This window comes from Lepidochelys olivacea, assembly GCF_965140295.1.
Source record: "Lepidochelys olivacea isolate rLepOli2 genome assembly, chromosome: 6".
Taxonomy (NCBI): Eukaryota; Metazoa; Chordata; order Testudines; family Cheloniidae; genus Lepidochelys; species Lepidochelys olivacea.
Genome location: NC_140416.1, coordinates 117227756 through 117248403, shown reverse-complemented (window position 1 = coordinate 117248403; position 20648 = coordinate 117227756). Strand labels below are relative to the sequence as shown.

Below are 20648 nucleotides of genomic sequence, written 5' to 3'. Positions count from 1 at the left end.
AGGTCCTGGTGTCTGGGCGTTCCCCAGGGCTGCCCCCAGGACTGCTGCTCAGGTACTCCCTGGGGCCTGTTGCCTGAGGCCTTCCAAGCAGCGGCCAGTGGGGCTGGCCTCAGGGCTGCTCCAGCAGCAGCCAGTGCGGCTGGCTGCAGGGCGCCCGAACAGCTGGCCCTGAGGTCAGCCACAGCAGCCGCAAAAGTCATGGAGGTCATGGCAAGTCACGGAATCCATGACTTCTGCAACCTCCATGACAGAATTGCAGCCTTAATGATTAATTACTGAAGAGAAGGGTTGAAATAGGTGAGTTAGAGTAGTATTGAAGTGGGAAAGGAGAGTTTTATAAGAGATTTACATTTACCAGCAGATCAATTAAAGAGATTTTTTAAAACACATTTTATTTGAAACCACTTTGGCTTTAAATGTCTACCATGTCCTTATGACAGATGCCAATCATCTATGAACAGCCATTCCCAGTTAAGAAATATCACTGATGACACCCTAACCATGCATATGGGAGTTCTCATCTCTCTGTAGTGAAGGACACTAAGAATTGCTCCAGGAAAGAGTGCATTGGGGTCAGAGGGAAAAACACCCACGTCAAAATTACTTATTTGCTTTATTTTTTAATACAGGCTTCTCTGTAGTGCTGATCACTGTAGCATCTGGGCACCTCACAATCAATAATGGATGTATCCTCACAATAACCCTTTGAGACACGGAAGTATTCTTCTCATTCATACAGAGGGGATTAAGTGAAAGAATAAGGCTCTTATCCTCCAAAGAGCCCTTCACAAGCAGACTTGGCACTCATGTGGAGCCCCATTAATTTCAGTGAGGTTCCACGTACACAAGCTCGTTGCAAGACTGGGGCCTAAATCATTTGCTCTAAACCAAAACAGGAAATCTGTGAGAGCGCTGGGAACCCAGATCTGGAGTCCCAGTCCATTGCATTGACCACAAGAGCATCCTTCCTCTCTTGACTTCAGTGCAAGTGCATACACTTACGCAAAGTGTGGACTGGTCCTAGTCCTAGGGAAGTTCTCCAAAGCACTGGCAGCTCTAGTCAGGGTCCATGGCTGCAACTGCACCCATAGACATCGAGCCCACATGTGCACTTCCATGACTGCATCTCATGTCTCCCAACTGGCACCCAGATCCCTTCTCCTGCCAGAACCTGCAGCAGTTCCTCTCAGTGCCAAGCAGCGGCGGGAAGCCTCGAGCCAGCAGGAAGGTATAGAGGGTGGACAGGGAGCACTCCTGCTTGGGGGGAGCATGGCCAGCATCCAGGTCCAACTCTGCCTTCCTGTCCCTCCTGTCAGAACCCACTACAGCTCCTCTCAGTGCCATGCACCAACAGGAAGCCTTGAATAAGCAGAGAGCACTAAGGATTTAGGTGTGGGGGCAGAAGGGGCAAGTCAGACTGTTCTCCTTGTCCAGCCTGGCAGGGAGCTATGGTGTGGGGAAAGCGGGGGAGCCTGTGCCATTGCCTCTGGGGCAGGGGTACCTCATTAGTACGCTCCTGCCCACTCCAGGCTGCAATGGCAACTTCCTTACATCCTGGGGGGAGATGAGAAGGGGAGCAGGGGGAGCAGGAGCAGGGCTGGATGTGGTCTAGTACACCCATTGAATTGGGAGCTTACATCTGCCCCTGCTCCAAAGTAACAGAATCCCACATTTTCCCTGGCTGTGTGATTTATCTTGGTAGGGTTGGATTAGTTGGGTTATATTATTAGGGCCAAATTGTGCACATTGCAAAGTGCATGCACAGCTTCCACTGACTTCTTCAGCTGGAGTTGTCTTCCCTTCTCTGATGGGAAAATATGACCTTCAGACAGAAAGTTGCTTACGATACAACAGTAAAATATTAATTTCACACATTTCACACTGTAAATCTTTCTCATGTACAAGTGACTCTAAATACTTTATACTTTCACGTTTTATGTTACCAGTTTCTTAATAGCTTCAACAGCATCTTCAAGGTGCTGCACAGCTTCCTCACTGAATGCATACGCTTCATTTTTCAGTTGTATTTCTAAATTGAAAACATTATAAAATTAAAAGCTTCAAATTTTTTCCCTTAACCTTAAATTATCTATTCATACTGCTACATTATTTTATAAGTGTTATTCTAAAAGAGAAGGCTTTATTCCAAAACTATTTGTTAAATTGATTACTTTCATGGTTCTAAACTAGGGCAGCACCTTTTACATTCCTCAAATTAAAGACATAAGAAATTAAGTATAAAGTTCTAGGGGAACATATCATGACAGACATGACAAAATACTGGATAAACCTTACTGAACTAAGTTAAACCCTACTATATTAGGCTTAAGTAGTTTAGGAGTTCATTGTATTAAAATGCAAAGGTTTATGTATTATTGTGGGACTGTACAGAACTTTTTTAGGAAGAAGACACAATTAATGCAATATTTGGGAAGAATTAAGATCTTCAAAGAACTATTTGGGACAATACATATGAATCTGGTTTCCTAGGACAATGGTTCTCAACCAGGAGTCTGGGGGCCCCTGGCGGGCCATGGGCAGGTTTCAGGGTGTTTGCCAAGCATGGCCAACTTTCGACTCACTAGGGCCCATGGCAGAAAGCCCCATCACCCAGGGCTGAAGCTGAAGCCTGAGCAACTTAGCTTCATGGTGCCCCTGTGGCGTGGGGTCCTGGACAATTGCCCTGCTTGCTACCTCTTAACAATGACCTTTTCAATGCAGAAAAACAGTTGTCATGGCACAGGAGGGCCATACAGGTTTTTATAGCATGGTAGGGGGGGCCTCAGAAAAAAAATGTTGAGAACCCCTGTCCTAAGAGGTACTCGGGATGCCTTTTGAAGCTACCCCCCGGAGAGGTTCACATAATCTAGTTCAAACTGGATTCTCCAGTGACCAACAGGCAAAGAAAGATTTTTGGTTAAATAGCTTGGTAGTAACCTGATCCATAGCCTTCTTTCTGATCCAGCAAATGGTCAGGACCTCTGGTCCACAGAGGGCCCCAATCCTTAAGGAAAAACTGGAAGGACTTTGGTCTATTGAGGTGCCATAAAACAGGGGTACTAGTTCTGAGCTGGGGCTGTCATGAACTTGTGACCACAAAATGGAGGCTGTCTTCACTGGGAAAAATGGTGTATTCTTAACTCTTAATATTTAACTTAAAGTAAAACCCTAGGCTCGCCCATATTCTTTATTTGACCTGCTAACTTGGGTGAAAACTACAAACTACCTTGTCTTCATTAGAATTTTATGTCAAGTTAGTGGCCTTCATGCCAAGTTCTAACTTACACCCTACATACCCCACTGTTGTCTCTAGGTCCGATTTTAACAATCTACCACTTTTATGCTGGTGTAACTCCTTTGACTTGAATTAAGTTACTCATGATTCAACCAACGTAAGTGAGATCAGAAGGGAGGTCCATCGGATATAGTTGGCTTGAATGGAGGTAAATCACAGCAAAATTTGGCCCTGCGCTATAGGCCCAGCAGTAAGCAGCAATTAGAGACAAGTTATTTCAACAACAACATTCTGTCATTGCAATCTCTTTACCACTTGCAGATCAACAGATCTCTGAGCTACTTTCCCCAGAAACATGATAAATGTAGGGCATACTGTGCAAAAATAAAAATCATGTCACTAATTACACTGCTGCTTGTCAAGTCTTTTCTTGATTTTTCTTTATCTTTTTCCATTGCTTTAATTCTGTCCTCTCTCCCAGATTCCCTCTTGATTTCTTTTATTTATTTGGTCTTCTCTCTCTCTCCCTCATTTTTACTTCAAAAGCTAACGCTGTCCCCTTTACAAACCATTATAATGTATCCTTCCTATTCTGTATTGCCGTCCTTCCCTTCCCTCAGTATGTCTTTCCTTGTTTCCCCACCCTCTCTCTCTGCTTTCCATGGTGATGGCCTCTCCTCTTGCCCACCCAATTTTGCAGACAAAAAGGCTGAGCTAGGAGGCCCACTGGGCAGGCCTATAGGCAGCTGACTATGAATGCCAAGTCCTGAATGATAGATCTCTAACTTTATACGGGAAAGCTCTTTATGAACTGCTGCTTCCACATCCTTGGGCAAAAAAATAAAATAAAAAAAATTCAGCCATTTATTATCTGACTCAATGCATCTGCCAGTTTTCTGGCATACTTACATTCAGGACCATTTGTTAAACGGGATAGTGCCCATTTACAAGGTGGTATGTAGTTTTTTTTAAAGGAAGTAAATCCCAACCAAACACAGGCTTAAGAAAGGGAACCTGCAAAATGCAGAAAAGTACTCTTTATTCACAGGAAGATTCTGCTGATGACAAGGCAATATATGCAGGTCTCTATCCTCAGCCCCCTTCTTTGCTCCTCCTACACCTTATCTCTGAGTGAATCTCATCCATAATCGCAGCTCAATTACCATCTTTATGTTAATAATTCACAGAAATTTCTCTCCCCTCTGGAACCTTAGTCTATCTAAACCCAAAATCTCATACTGTCTTTCTGACATTTCCTTACTGATATCCAGCTGTCAAATGAAACTTAACATGACCTATTCTCCCTCCCCACCAAAGACCTCTATTTTCTCGATCACAATCATCCTTCCTGTTACTCAAGAACATAATCTTGGCTTCCTCTTTGACGTGGCCCTGTCCTCTTACCCTCACACCCAGGCCGTGTCTAAAACTTGCCACTTCTTTCCTCCACAACATCTCCAAAAGTCGACTTTTCCTCTCATAAGAGCAGTCATACTGGTCAGACCAAAGGTCTATCTAGCCCAATATCCTGTCTTCCGACAGTGGCCAATGCCAGGTGCTTTAGAGGGAATGAACAGAACAGGTAATCAAGTGATCCATCTGCCCACATTGCCAAAATTCTTGTCCAAGACCTAACCATCCTGTGCCTTAACGACTGTGATCAACACTCTGACCTCATTCTCCTCAAATCCGTTCAAAATGCTGCTGCTAAGATCATCTTCATGACTCACTGCACTGACTATGCCACATATCCCTTTTAAGGCTCTCCATTGGCTCCCTGTTTCCAGTATATCAAACACAACCTTTTTATCCTTACTTACAAAGTCCCCACCTTCGATAGTTTAGCCCCTCTCTATGTAACTGTTCTGTTATCATAATGTTGACTCCCTTCACTCTCTCAACAACACCAGCCTTGATCTCCCAATTCTCCCCTTTTCTGACACGCTCTTTCTGCCAGGCCGCCCTTTACACATGAGAAAAGCTCCCAATCAAAATCCATAAAGCTATCATCTTGTCTTGCTTCAAGTCCCTCCTCAAAACTCACCTCCTCTGTAACGCATATGGTAAATTGCAAAATGATAATGGCCAGGCAAGTAGAGAGCTGTGATCACTACTACTGGCTAGGCATTTTCACATCCTATTATATTTATATGTTACGCCATCTCATGCCACTCTGACCCACCTGTTTGTCTCATCCCTCTGTTACATCTTGTCTTTTAGACTGTAAGCTCTTGGGGCAGGGACCGACATTTATTATATATTTGTATGGTGCCTAGCACAATGGGCTCAACCTGGTTGTCAGAAAGCCCTGCCAACTTGCCTCAAACCTAAACTAAAGAAATCTACTCAGGGATAACAACAAGGATATGCAGCCTCCATCCCCATTCAGTCCTTGAGCTCTCAGCTGAGGCTATCAGTGGTAAATATGTTATGACACGGACATCTCACCACAAGGAACTAGTCCAAGACTAACAATTCATGTTTTTCATTGGGCACTAAACAGGTATCAGACAATAACAACTTTCCATCTCTATCAACCAGATTTGACTGGCAACCTAAAGGAAAAATGTTCCATAGCCCATTACCAATCACTAGAGCTGTCTAGCCCTCCCGTACAATTTATTTTTAAAATGAATCCAACAAAAGGTTTCCACAATTTCCCTTGTAAGGTATTCCACAGTCTAATAAAACTTGAGTTTGGAATTTCCGCCCCCAATATCTAATCTATTTTTTTCTTTGTTCTAGTTAATTCCATTACTCTTGGCTATACCTCATTGCTTACACTATTCTAATACAATGCCTCTCCCTAGATAGTGGTTAATCTTTCCTCCTGAATCAATTTCTTCCATTCTTAGTTATTGCAAAACCTCCTTTCACTAATGCTTTAGCAGCAAACTCCTGATTGCTGAAGTTTCCCAATGTTGTATCTATCTTCTAGCCCTTTCTGTTGTCCCAAGAGTGCGTTTTATTTCTTGTGACAGATATAGTGATAAATGTGTTTTCAGATGGCAGATTTATTTTCCAGGCCTTTCGGGAGCACCACAACCAGCTTCTTGTCAGATATCGCCTGAACAAAATTGACATTCAAGTCAGTTCAAGGACTTTCCAAACTCTTAAGGCCCAAAAGGAAAGATTCTGTATTTTGAGTGTTTGTCAAAGTACCTTCTTCCTTCAGATGCCATGCCATGTGCTCATTGCAGAAGCTCATAGGAGACCACAGGCGTCTGTCTCACACCACCTGTCTCAGCACCTGAATGCAATATTTGCCCAGTGTGTAAAATGTGTTCACTTCTCCAATGTATCAGCAGAAATGGAGGTCAAAGAAGGATTCTTTGCCATGTATGGTTTTCCCAAGGTGCTAGTGCTATGTGTAGGTACAGGGGATTTTACACATGTGGAAACATTACCTGTTCAAGGAGATTTTAAAAGAATGGTTTGCAAAAATAAGAAGCAATAGAACAACATGAGGATCTAGGGACCTAAACAGATCATGACATATATGCTTGCCAAAAAGTCTGAGTCCCACAGAGAAACCAGATGGTTGTGTATGTGACAATCAAACCAAATAAATGTATTGTCTACACATATTACCCACCCCCACAAAATGCTAGTTTCTGAAAGATTAGCAGCTTTCTGATTTACATGCCTATGGCAGTCACATTAATAGACAGACACCTCCTGGGTCAAGTAGGAACAAGACAGCCCATAGCAATGACAGACAAATAATATTTTAGTCATATTTTATAGACATATCTGAAATAATGTGTAACTGATACTTTGAATAATACCGATTTTCAAAATCAGGCCCTGCTACCATAATGAGCTCTGCATGGATACAGGGGTCTGCCCACAGGAACCTCATTGCAGGATAGGGGTCTCAATATGCCTGCCATAGTGTGGGTATATCTGAACAAATACATAGTGTAAAATACATATAAAGCATCCCAAGTATATGCCTCCCAAGGTAGCTTTTCCTACTTACACATGAATAAAACTCTACAAAGGTTGTCCTGTAAATAACATTGGCCCAGAGAATACCCTCCTGTGGAAATACTTGTAGGATGGGAATAGGGCAATTGGGGGTTGAATCCTCATGGAGTTGCCCCAAAATCCATCTGGGTAAGGAAGGGAACCCCAGTGGGATGAGCCATTGTTTCATCCCCCTATCGCAGCAAATTACCCCCTCTGGATCCACAGGAGGCAAGAGACATATGCTCGAAGAGCTGTTCCCCTGTTCTGCCTCTGGGACCCCCAACTAGCTGGCAGTGGAGCTGGACAGGAAGACAACTCACCCCCATCCCACTCCCCTACCCCTTTCCCAGCAGCAGGGCTGCTCTTGGTCTGGATCCCACAGTGGGGCTGGAGAGGGGGGCAATTTACACCCCAGTGTCACTAACCCCGTTGACCTTCAGGACCAGAGATAGGGCAAATGACAACTGAGTATTATGTAATCACCCTTTGCTCTGGGGCCATGACCAGCCCGTGCCCCTCCCCCACAGAGCCATGCCCAGCCCGGTGTCCCGCCCCAGGAGCCGTGCCCAGCCCAGTGTCCCCTCCCCCACAGAGCCATGCCCAGCCCGGTGTCCCGCCCCAGGAGTCGTGCCCAGCCCGGTGTCCCCTCCCCCACAGAGCCGTGCCCAGCCCGGTGTCCCGTCTCGTCCCGCCCCAGGAGCCGTGCCCAGCCGGTGCCCCTCCCCAACAGAGCCGTGCCCAGCCCGGTGTCCCGCCCCAGAAGCCGTGCCCAGCCCGGTGTCCCCTCCCCCACAGAGCCGTGCCCAGCCCAGTGTCCCGTCTCGTCCCGCCCCAGGAGCCGTGCCCAGCCGGTGCCCCTCCCCAACAGAGCCATGCCCAGCCCGGTGTCCTGCCCCAGGAGCCGTGCCCAGCCCGGGGTCCCCTCCCCCACAGAGCCGTGCCCAGCCCGGGGTCCCGCCCCAGGAGCCGTGCCCAGCCCGGGGTCCCCTCCCCCACAGAGCCGTGCCCAGCCCGGTGTCCCGTCTCGTCCCGCCCCAGGAGCTGTGCCCAGCCGGTGCCCCTCCCCCACAGAGCCGTGCCCAGCCCGGTGTCCCGCCCCAGGAGCCGTGCCCAGCCCGGTGTCCCCTCCCCCACAGAGCCGTGCCCAGCCCGGTGTCCCCTCCCCCACAGAGCCGTGCCCAGCCCCAGGAGCTGTGCCCAGCCGGTGCCCCTCCCCCACAGAGCCGTGCCCAGCCCGGTGTCCCGCCCCAGGAGCCGTGCCCAGCCCGGTGTCCCCTCCCCCACAGAGCCGTGCCCAGCCCAGTGTCCCGTCTCGTCCCGCCCCAGGAGCCGTACCCAGCCGGTGCCCCTCCCCAACAGAGCCATGCCCAGCCCGGTGTCCCGCCCCAGGAACCGTGCCCAGCCCGGTGTCCCCTCCCCCACAGAGCCGTGCCCAGCCCGGTGTCCCGCCCCAGGAGCCGTGCCCAGCCCGGTGTCCCCTCCCCCACAGAGCCGTGCCCAGCCCGGTGTCCCGTCTCGTCCCGCCCCAGGAGCTGTGCCCAGCCGGTGCCCCTCCCCCACAGAGCCGTGCCCAGCCCGGTGTCCCGCCCCAGGAGCCGTGCCCAGCCCGGTGTCCCCTCCCCCACAGAGCCGTGCCCAGCCCGGTGTCCCCTCCCCCACAGAGCCGTGCCCAGCCCGGTGTCCCGTCTCGTCCCGCCCCAGGAGCTGTGCCCAGCCGGTGCCCCTCCCCCACAGAGCCGTGCCCAGCCCGGTGCCCCTCCCCCACAGAGCCGTGCCCAGCCCAACGTCCTCGCCCAGGGGCCGTGCCCAGCCCGGGACCCCACCCAGGATCCACGCCCAGCCCGGTGCTCGCCCCCGCAGCGCCTTATTGGGGCCTCCTCAAGCGACCCCCTGGCTCCAGCCCCGCCCCGCCCCGCCCCGCCCCGCTCACCCACGCCGTGCAGGTGGCTTAGGGCCGCGAGCGCGGCCGGGGCCGGGACCGGGACCGGGACCCCCCGGCAGGGCGCCTCCATCGCGCCGCCGCGCCCGCAGCCGGCCCCTCGGTTGCCAGGGGAACCGGACGCCGCGAGCCCTCGGGCGGCCCCTGGCGGAGGCCGAGCTCTGGGACTCGAGGGCGGGCGTCGGGCGGCGGCCCCGGGCCCGGCTGCAGGGCCAACAGACGCCGCCGCCGCCGCCAGCCTGGGGCGGACGGACAGACAGACAGGTTAGACAGGCGGTGCTGCCAGCCCTCTTTGTTTTATGGCAAGTGCGCTGGCATTGGGGGAGGGCAATTTCCGTTCTGAAGGGACAGTGCTCTTAGCTCGTGAAGATTTGCCTGTGCCTGAGCCACTGTTAATTTCCCTCATCCTTAACTGTGTATTCCCAGACCAAGCCCAAACTCGTTAAGGTTGAAAATACATATACATTAATTTGAAACGATAGCATTCAATATTGCAATTTTTAAAAAAAATAGTCTAAAGCGGTGACATTTGGAATGAAGGTTCTACCTACAACCTTAGTGGGAACCCTGTGCTTAATTATTGTAATGCACGTGTTACCAACCAACAGTCATGGCCTCTGTATGCACATTGTCTTTTTAATGATGTATGAGGAAGATTAAATACTAGTGGGTAATTTGCAAGAAGCACAAGTGATGAAGAGGTTTTAAGGGGCTTTGAATTATGTCCTTAATTAGCAATACAAATCAAAAAGGGAACAGTGGTGGTGATCATAGCTAGAGACATACAAATAAAAGAATAATGACAGATTAGTTAAGAGGTGGGTTAAAATAGGGCTAGCGAATTATTTGAGGGTTTAATAACAGATCTGAATTAGCCCACGAGATGAAAAATAGACTAATAACAAACCCAAGCTACATTTAGTGCCAGTTAAGGGGGCATCAGGACATACTCCATCCACTCCAAGCTTTAAAAGCATGGCAATAAGAAGTTAAGGAGAAAGACTTCAACATTATTACGTAGCTAAGGCCCTTTGTTTTTCTGAGGAGGATGTGTGTGTTTGTTTGTCGGTTTGTTTAATTTCCCTGGAATTTAAAGGCGTTTATTCAAAAATGTTAAAAAAGGGTGACAATCAGTAAAACCTGAAAATGAAGGGCAGTGGGGTGGAGGGGTGCCTGATACTCCAGGGGCAGGGTGCGGCGGCAGGGGGAGGATACTCACCACATAGTAGTTGAGAATGGCAGACCACTGCAAGGCTATCTTGGCTGTGAACCCATCCCACTGCACTTCTCAACTGCATAGAGGAAGCAGAGGAGGCCATGCTGAAGGTCCAGGACAGGAGGGGAGTAAAAGGCTGCACCCTGTGAATATTGAGCCCCTGGACAGAGCTGACCCTGGGGCCATGCTTAAGGGCTGGGATCAGGACGGGTCTCTGCTTTTTGAAACCTTGAAGTACCTGTTTGTTTGTTTTTTTTTACTTTCACTAGTGCATTGAACTCAGTTGCCTCACGGGATGAGCTTCTAAACGCTGCAGGATGTGGGGAAGAAAGGGAATGAAGGAGCAGATGTTCCAGCCCTGGAAGTGCTACATCTGCCAAATACCGGACAGGGAGATGGTGGAAGTGACACCACTTTGCTCCAGCCATTTTGTGAGTATTGCAGCTCCACCTCTCACCGCAGTCTACCTACTTAAGTGTTCTAAGTTTGCTGACTAGAGACAAATTAAGCTGTTGCTCTACTGGCAACTGTTCTGTAATTATGTTTATTTTATGCCTGGGGTGGTGTTTTATTGTTCTGTGTAACATCATTATCAATTACATATGTCATGCTTCTTCCAAGTTAGCATCTGTGGAATAATCAAAAATTAAATTGGGTCTGAAACAGCTGATGTCTAGTTTGGAAGCGTAGATTTTTAATGTAAAGAAATCTGACATTAAAGTTGCCTCCACTATCTATGAGAGAAGGTGTCCCATTCTTTACAGTCACATCTATAGATTTCAGAGTAACAGCCGTGTTAGCCTATATTCGCAAAAAGAAAAGGAGTACTTGTGGCACCTTAGAGACTAACCAATTTATTTGAGCATAAGCTTTCGTGAGCTACAGCTCACTTCATCGGATGCATACAGATGAAGTGAGCTGTAGCTCACGAAAGCTTATGCTCAAATAAATTGGTTAGTCTCTAAGGTGCCACAAGTACTCCTTTTCTTTTCACATCTATAGAGTTATAGATATTTAGGGCCTGATTCTCAGTTACACTAAGGCCATTTTACACCACTCTGGCAGTGTTAAAGGTCTGTAAAGTGGGTGCCCACTTTACAGACCTTTAACATTGGCAGAGTGGTGCAAGTGGGCCATAATATAAAGGGGAGTTAGGCCCACTAGACCAAATGATTCTGCGACTTAAACAGTGACATGAATTGGAAAAGAGTCCGTCATAAAGGGGTGTAAGTTGTAATATTGAACCAGTTTGGTATTGAGTGAGTATGAGAAATGAGTGTGACTTGCTCGCCCAGGGTCCAAAACTGCATCAGGAAAAGCAAGTAATGGGAGCATATGCCATGAAGTGTGGAGGGGCTATTTTGTACTACAATGTTGTTAAATGCTTTTCCCGTTATGCAGCCCTCTTCCATCCGCTTAGCATGTCAGTTATACTCACGTTGCACTCTTCCTGAATGCCACATTGGAGTGAGTTACATCACATTTTTATTGTCCAACCCTCTTAGGCCCTATGGACAATGTACACTAATGCAGAAGCAAGTAATGACTCTGGCTCATGGGAACTGCACCTGTTTTAATGACGTTAACCAGTTCTAAATTTGGGCCATTCCGTATAACCCAGGACTAAACACTCTGTCAGTGGAATGAGACCAGGGATGAATTTGGTCCCTGGCATCTCTGTAGATCTGATTTTATCACCCCTATTTTTCTTCTTTATTCTGTGGTATCTGAGATGCTGCATTTCTGCCAGACCCATGGGTGAAGGGCAACAAGGTACATGCCCTGTGCTAGATTTTCATGTGCATGTAAACACATTTCTATGCACATACTATTGCAGATGCATATTTAGAAGCTACGACTTAAATCTTGCTTGCATTTTTGCAGAGGATGAGTGACAGTTCATCAAATATTTCTGGTTCTATAATGGGAAAAAGAGAGCAGACTGGAAAATGAGCAGAAAGAAATGAATAGGAGAAAGGGAGGCAAATCAGTTGGTTGTAACAAGGATGCTGTTGATAAAGGACTAGATAGAGGTTGGCGTTGGTATAGCAACTAGGCTGGACATGGCCAGGCAGGGAGTAACCTACTTCACTCCCTCTGCACAAACGATGAAGGCTGCCCAGATCGTCGATTTGGGACATACGTGAAGCTGCCACTCATCCCTGAGGTGGATGAGGAAGGAACAGAACAATGGCTAGAAGTGGATTTAGGTGGGTGTACAGCAGGAAGTGAGCTGCACACATCTGGTGCCCGCAGTAAAAAAATCTTTCTCTGGAACAAGAGGGGAACAACTGTGACGCTGGTAAACTGCAGTTTCTCCCAGGCTTCGCACACTATCCCCTGCAGAGGATTGTGATCTAGCTCGGATTGACAGCAGTTGGGATTAGGCAAGATTGTGCTGCTGAGCGAAAGGTGGCTGATTTGTACATGTGGCACCTCATGGGCATGTTTGCGAGCCAGCAGAGGTGTTAAACCTCTAGTTCTTGTAGCTGTCTGGCTACAAGAGTCCTGGCAGCAATACATGAAGAAATGCCAAGTGAGGCTTTGTTTACAGCGTGCTCAAACAGAAACGCTGAAGACTAGGAAGTAGAAAGTCAGATAACAAGGAAATAACGAGCAAACCCCAGCACATACAGGAATAATCAGCCATTCCAAAGAGGTTTATGAAGAAGCATCAGCCACTCTCAGCTGCCTTACCCCCGACTCTGACTGGTGGAACAAAGCTCTTGGCACAATCTCCACCTGCACCTGAGATCTCTTCCTTTGGACGATGATATTGTAATGATTAGTGTAGAGTATTACAATACACCAACCCTCTTTGGGACTTTTATGGGACCTGCATATACAGTCCTCAGACCCCTTTCCTGTTCCATTTAAGTTGGAGGGGAAACCCCGGAAGGATGTTAAACAGTGTAAACGACAAGGAGTCCGGTGGCACCTTAAAGACTAACAGATTTATTTGGGCATAAGCTTTCGTGGGTAAAAAAACACTTCACGAAAACACCCATGAAAGCTTATGCCCAAATAAATCTGTTAGTCTTTAAGGTACCACCGGACTCCTTGTTGTTTTTGTGGATACAGACTAACACGGCTACCCCCTGATATTAAACAGTGATGTAGCGCCCCCTCTCCACCTGGTTACCTCCTTTAATGCCAATCCACTTACAGGTCTGGGTTCTTTTGGATCCCGCCACCCACTCAGCAGGGTGTATCTTCTTTCTTTTTTCCTATGAAATTATTTGGTGGTGCCTCCACCCCCCTCGTTCCTTCCTGGCAGGGTCACCAGGGCAGCTTTGGCGGAAAATTCTAACTACAGGGTAATCCCCACTTACTTGCCAGATTACTGGAGACTTCCAAGAAATAACACAAACACATACAATATATTCAACACAATAATTATATTAAACAGGAGACAAATACAACATAACAGGGAAAAACACTATTTTTAGGGTCACTGGTGCCCACACTGAAAATACCTGTGACTTGATGTAGCAAATGTAAAATTAGTGTCCTGTTGGTATGCGTACTTTGCTGAGGCCCTTGATGACCTATAACCACAAAATTCTTCTTTGCAGTGGTTTAGCAGTGTGGCTAACTGGGTTCAGTACAGCCCAAAGGACTCACAAGTGGGAGAAGGTGGTAAATCCCCTCACAGGTGTAATATGTAGCAGGTTATAAAATCCTCCAACACTTACTCCCTGGCTCGAGGACACAGTTCAGGGAGTAGTGGGTCCCCAAAACAAATTCCCTGACTAACTAACTAAAAGATGGTGCACTTACAAACTCCATGAATAATCCTCAGGTTCGAAGATGACTTTGGGCTCCTCAGTCACTGCAGAGGGGCTGCTCTCTGCTGGCAGGGATTCTCCTTAGGCAGGTCCCAATTTCCCCTCACCACAAAGGGATGCAGGGCTCAAGGTGTAGGTTACACAACTACACTAACATCCAAACTGTAGCCTCCTAGCCCAGCCTCCAGACACACACTCAGCGGGCAGCTTCCCTGGACTAGCAGATGGAGCAGAGCTGACCATAGGTGACTGGTCTCACCTAGGGAGCTGGAGGGTGAATTCAGCCTGGCTGGGGAAGTTTCCCAGCAAACTCTACAAATTGGGAATTATCAGTGGGGAAGGAAAAACCCAGCTGAGCGATCTGCTGTCAGGTCCCTAGAGGCCTGTTCTCAGGGGGAACCCTGCATGCAGGCCTGGGACTCACCAGCTCCCCACACAGCCAGTCCTGCCCTTTTCCTGGCTGGCTCCAGACTGACTCCAAAGTGGCTTCTCCCCTTTTCTCAACTCCCTGGAAGGGCCTCTCACTCCCTATTGGTTGCTGGGCAGACTCTGAGTCTGCCTTGGCTCCCCTTCCCTACCAGGGACTGTGTGCCTCTCCCTGAGCTGCCAGCGGACAGGATCCCAGGAATCTATGGAATTTCTTTGTGGGTTACAGTGAAAACAACTAACAAATCCAGCAGAAATCAATGGAAACCACTAGCATGCTTCATTGCTTCTACTCGGTGCCTTTGCTATTCTCCTCCCATTCCAGCATGGCGGAGACAAGTCCTGTTACTGCTCCTCTGCTTAGCCAAATGGAACTTGTCCGGCAACAGCTGGACACCTGCCAGTCTTAGCAACCCTGTTGGAGCTTGCAGCATCACTTTCCATTGCTTCTGTGCTCCACAGGCCGTTAAAAGGTAAGTTCCCTGAAAGAACATTTTTCTGTGGTGGAGAAAACAAAACATTAAAAACAGCTGAGGTGAGAAAAGGGGCCGCTGGGGACTGGAAGTTACCCTGGGCTGATGTCTGGCACTTGCCATACTTGATCCACAGTGCCTGGGTCAAGAGGAAAGGCTGATAGTCTAAACGCGTGAAATCTTGTGTCCTACCAGGGCTAGAAATGTATGTTCCACACCATTTGAAAGTGGGAGGGGAAGAAGAAGGAGGATAGATCAGCGATTAACAGACCGGTACAGCATGCTAATTCCCTCCCAGTTCAGGGACTTTCCTGAACTAATGTGTTTTATATTCCTGCTATCTTGAGATTAATATTAGAAGAGAAGAGGAGGAGTAAAAGAGATCAGTAAAGAGCTTTGAGGCAAGTAAATCTGCAGGTAATAGAAAAGAATATTGTGAGTACAGAAAGAGCCAGGGAAGCAGGAATATTTTTAATTTTGGCCTATTTCAAGGGCCAGATCTTCAGCTGGTGTAAAGCAGTGTGGCTCCACTGGTGTAAATTGCCCAAGTTGTACTCATGAAGCTCCCCCATTCACCTGCTGACAACCTGGCCCATAGAATTTATAGACGATATGACCTGAAAGAAAGGAGTATGCAGTTTAAAGGCACACGTCCTATGACTGTCATGGAGGTAGGAGTATTATAAATTAACATTCAACCCCATGTTTCCCCTGATTCCAAATCTCTTTACAAGGATTCCACTACAATGTACTTTTTTTTTTTTTGTTCCCATCACAACTGGACGCAGTGGAGCATGCCTGTAATCCCAGCTACTTGGGAGGCTGAGGCTGGTGGATCGCTTGGGTTAAGGGGTTATGGGTTGCGGTGCGCTATGCCGATCGAGTGTCTGACAGCCTGGCCAGTAGGTGGCTGAAGGAGTGGCTAGAACAACATGAATGATGTGTTGTGCTCGGTGCTCTCTTTGTGAGGGCTGATGGACCGAATGATCAAGGTGCCCATCACCCCAGCACATGGGCTGTTACATTGATTGAAATATAGCAGAATATTGGACAGTATGAAGCACAACTTTTTCTGCACTGTCCGAACGAATCACAAATAACTTAGTGGTGACCCATATCCAACCACGTGCTTTACCAAAAAGCTGCAGTGTGTATAACTCTCTGAAGGTCAGTAACTCTGTATTCTGGTGGATCACCAAAGGAAGTGAATTTCACAGCTGAAGAGTCTGAGCTGAAAATGCACCATCTTCCATTCCTAAATGAACATATGTAGGAGTTGTCTGCAATAGCATCAGCCACCTTCGAGGCGGTGCACAGGGAGAGAGAAGCCAAATCCCAGAAACCATGTCAGACTTTAAGTATCTTGCTGAACCGGGGTCTAAACACACGCCTAACTTTAAGCATGTGAGTAGCCCCACTGCAATCAGTAGGACTTAAAGTTTGACATATGCTTAAATATCTTGCTGAATCCAGGCCTTAATGATTAGAACCAGCACTTTGAATGGCTTCTAGAAGCAATGGGAAGCCAGTGTAATTCATGGGGCTCAGGGGTAGTGTAATTTCTTTAAAGTTCCCCTGATAAGGAGCATGTAGAAAAGAAGAGAGAGCAACACTAGAATTCCCATTTCACCCTGTCTGAGCTAACTCCTAGGTTCCTACTCTCTAGAAACCCTGCAACGTTTATCTCACTTACCAATCAGGCTTGTCTGCTGTTGTGTTTTACTTTGAATGTAAAAGAGGGATAGAAATGAATGGAGGTAGTAGACTGGGTACTCTGATCTCCCCTCATTCCTGTAATTCATGTCATTAAGTGTTACAGTACATACAGTGTTATTTTGGGCAGCTACATTTTCGTGTGAATAGCTCAACACTGCTTTTTGCACTGCATGATTTTTTTCTACTTATTAAAAAAACAAAAATCAACATATTAAAACCCCCAAAATACTGCACCATGAACCTGATCCTGCATGGGATCTGCTAGCATGGACCCCCCCGTCCAGAGTCTCATTGACTCAATAGTCAGATACTACGGTGATGCTCATGGTACAAGACCTATAGAGAACAGGTCTCCCCAGGAACTCAGGGGTTCTGTGTTAGTAGATCCCATTGAAGGACTGGGCTTTGTAGGATTTTTCAAAGAATATGGCTTATGGAATCCAACAACATGGAGGACTTTTGATAAAGCTGGTTCTCATGGTCACAGGGTGGCATGGAAGGAATTGATGTTACTGCAGCTGGGTAACAATGTAAAAGGGAGATGATGGTTTCATAGGTCAGTGGTCTCCAAAGTGGGGTGCGTGTGCCCCAGGAGGTGCACAAGACAATCCATTGGGGGGCACAGCAGGAGTGCCGCCGGGGGGGGGGAAAGGGCGGCCAGAGGAGCGCCGCCCTAAAATTGGCCAGAATGCCGCTCCTGGCACATGCTTCCTACGCTGGTGCTTGGAGCCGGCCCTGCAAGGTATCCTGAGGGAAGAGTGGGTGTTCCACAACACAGAGGGGTTGACAGGGGTGCCCTCACTTGTTTATTCGCTTTCAGCGTATTGCGACGTATTGCAGTTTACGTGTGCCCGGTTAAGTGGATTTATTGATTATATTATCTAGTTTTAACTAAACTAACCCTCACAAAATGGACAAGTAGCTTAAAAAGATTCCTGCAAAGAAACCGCAGATTGAAGATAATACTAATAATGCAAGCACAAGCGAACAACAAGAAAATGGCAGAGCTGACAGTTCTCCTACTCCTAGTACAAGCTCTTCGTCAGCCACGTTACGAGGTAAAAACAATGACTGTCTAATCAGATCTGACAAGAAGTCGTCCAAAAAAATTCAAAATTATCAAGAAGACAATTTGAAATATGGATTTACATCCACTATCGTTAACGAGGAACCTCACCCTAAGTGTATATTATGCCTTGAGATATTAGCTAATGATAGTATGAAGCCATCACGATTAGCAAGACATTTAAAAACTAAGCATTCGGAATATGAAGAGAAACCTCTACAATTTTTTCAGCGATGTTTAAAGTCATGTGATACTCAATCCAGTACTTTACAAAATTTCACGATAAATGTTTAGGAGCCTCTTTTGAGGTTTCTTACTTAATAGCAAAAGACAAAAAGCCACATACCATTGGGGAAACACTTGTTCTTCCTGCTGCGGTAAAAATGGATGAAATAATACACAGAAAACAATATGGCGACAAACTAAAATGCATTTCTTTGTCAGCAAATACTGTTGGAAGACGCATAGAAAACATTGCTGAAAATTTGAAGAAACAAGTATTAGAACAAATTACGCAGTGTGGGAGGTTTGCTATACAGTTGGATGAAAGTACAGATGTTTCTCACATGTCTCAGCTTATGGTATTTGCTAGATTCTGTTTCAATAATGAAATACATGAAGAACTACGTTTTTTGTGAGCCACTAAAGGAAAGATGTACCGGAGAAGATATATTCTCAACAGTAAATGACTTCTTTAATAAAAAAAATGTTTTATGAAAAAACTGCAAGTGTAACCACTGATGGAGTGGCTGCTTTGACTGGAATAAAGAAAGGATTCCAGGGTAAGGTTACAAAGACAGCACCACACGTGAAATTCATTCACTGCATCATTCATAGGCAAGCTATTGCAGCAAAGAAGTTGGAGCCAGAAGTGCACAAAGTGCTACAGGATGTCATCGATGTGGTTAATTTTATAAAAACAAGACCTCTAAATAGTAGAATCTTTACAATACTTAGTAATGAGATGGGGAGTGACCATGAAAATCTTTTGTACCACACAGAGGTTTGCTGGTTATCTCATGGCAAAGTGCTTGAAAGAGTTGTCGAACTTAAAGATGAGTTACAGCATTTTTCTTTTACAAAAAGACAAGTGTTCCAAATTTGCTGACCTTTTCCGTGATGACAAGTGGCTGTCAGTAGTATGCTACCTAGCAGATATTTTCAAAAAAAATAAACACACTTAATCTGTCCCTGCAAGGTAAAGGTGATGTGTTAACAGAGAGAGAGAAATTAACTGCTTTTCGAAAGAAACTTGTGCTATGGAGAGAGCATTTTGAAAATGGATGTTTGGAAATGTTTCCATCATTATGTGATTTTGTTGCTGAAAACAATGTAAGTGTGTCACCTTTAAAAACTCTACCTGCACACTTAAAAAACTTGGAAACAGAATTTTCTAACCTGTTTAAAAATCTTCCAAATGAAGAGTTTCAGTGGGTTTTGAACCCATTTGTTAAAAATATAAAAATGCAACACCTTCCGATTAGTTTGCAAGAACAACTGATTGACATCAGGGAAGATGGAAATTTACTAGCCAAATTTCAACAAAAACCTTTGCATAATTGGTGGATGGGAGTGAAAAATGAGCATCATGATTTAGTAAGCGCAGCCAATGATGTACTTCTTCCATTTGGATCTATGCATCTTTTTCAGCTATGACAGCCATTAAAACCAAGGTAAGAAATAAACTGAACTTAGAAACAGACCTTTGAATTGCTGTATCACAAAGTGTTAAACTAAGATTTTCAAAAATAATGAAGCATATTCAATCACATTGCTCTCACTAAAAATATTATTTTTTTTTAGTGAGAGCAAAAAGGTTTTTTGTACCATTAATAAAATAAAAAAATATTTTAAATAGTTTCTCATCCTTTAATTTCTATTTTTTGTGTATGTTTTATAATGTACATAATACATTAATACAATAGTACATGTATAAAATTTATACATAAATAAATATACAAATATTTGGGTGTGTGCTCAAAATTTTTTTTACTGATAGGGGTGCATGATCAAAAAAGTTTGGAGACCACTGTCATAGGTGAAGAATCAACATTTAAGTGTTTCTTAAAGGTAGAATTTTTAACACATGGTTCTACTTGAGTCTATAAAAATCACATTGGGAGTCCCACACGCGTGGGGAACAGTGAGACAATGTCACATTTTCTTAATTTTCCAGTCAAACTAACCACCAGCACCACAACTCATCCCAAAAGTTACCCTGGGATCTGTCCTTCTCACACTCCATCACTGGTAGTAAAAGTGCTGAAGACCAATCTATGCCCTCAGCTACACCCACACGGTCTTCTCAGGAAATGCAGCATAGAACCTGTCCCCCTAGGAGTCTTTGAATATGGAAGTCAGAAATGCAGTTAAAGCACGGATGGCTGTTCTGTTCAATTTTAACTACTGGCTTCAAATTAAACACTCTCATAACTGCACCAATTAAAAGAAATTTACTCCATTGGATCAAAAGAAAAATATATCAATCTGGAGTTTTTAGCCTTTGATCTACAAAGATGTTGTTGTAATATATATGTAGCTGAGGTTTATAAAATGTTATAATAAGCTTAAAAAGGATATTTAAATATAAATGTTAAAAAGGGCGAGACTCATCTTGAAGATTAAATAACTCAAAGCTGGAACAATGCAGGTGTATTTCTGCAATTGCTGGATCATTTTTTCCCTAGGAGTCGGATTCTCTTCTCATTTATGCTGCCGTAAATCAATAGTTACGCCATTCAAATTGTAGGAGTTTGTAAACTCTTTGGGGCAGGGACCACCTGTTTGTTTTGTGTGCTTGTACAGTGCCTAGCACAA

General features: G+C 45.9%; 1 protein-coding gene across 1 annotated transcript in view; it reads right to left on the bottom strand.

Annotated features, from left to right (window-relative positions):
- The window catches only part of CCDC175 (coiled-coil domain containing 175), a 45341-nt gene extending 35937 nt beyond the window's left edge, over positions 1–9404 (bottom strand). Inside the window, exon 1 of the mRNA XM_084630524.1 lies at positions 9138–9404. Within this exon, the coding sequence (XP_084486650.1) occupies positions 9138–9219 (82 nt within the window). The 5' untranslated portion in view covers positions 9220–9404. The remainder of the gene's footprint in view (positions 1–9137) is intronic.
- Positions 9405–20648: the final 11244 nt, after the last annotated feature.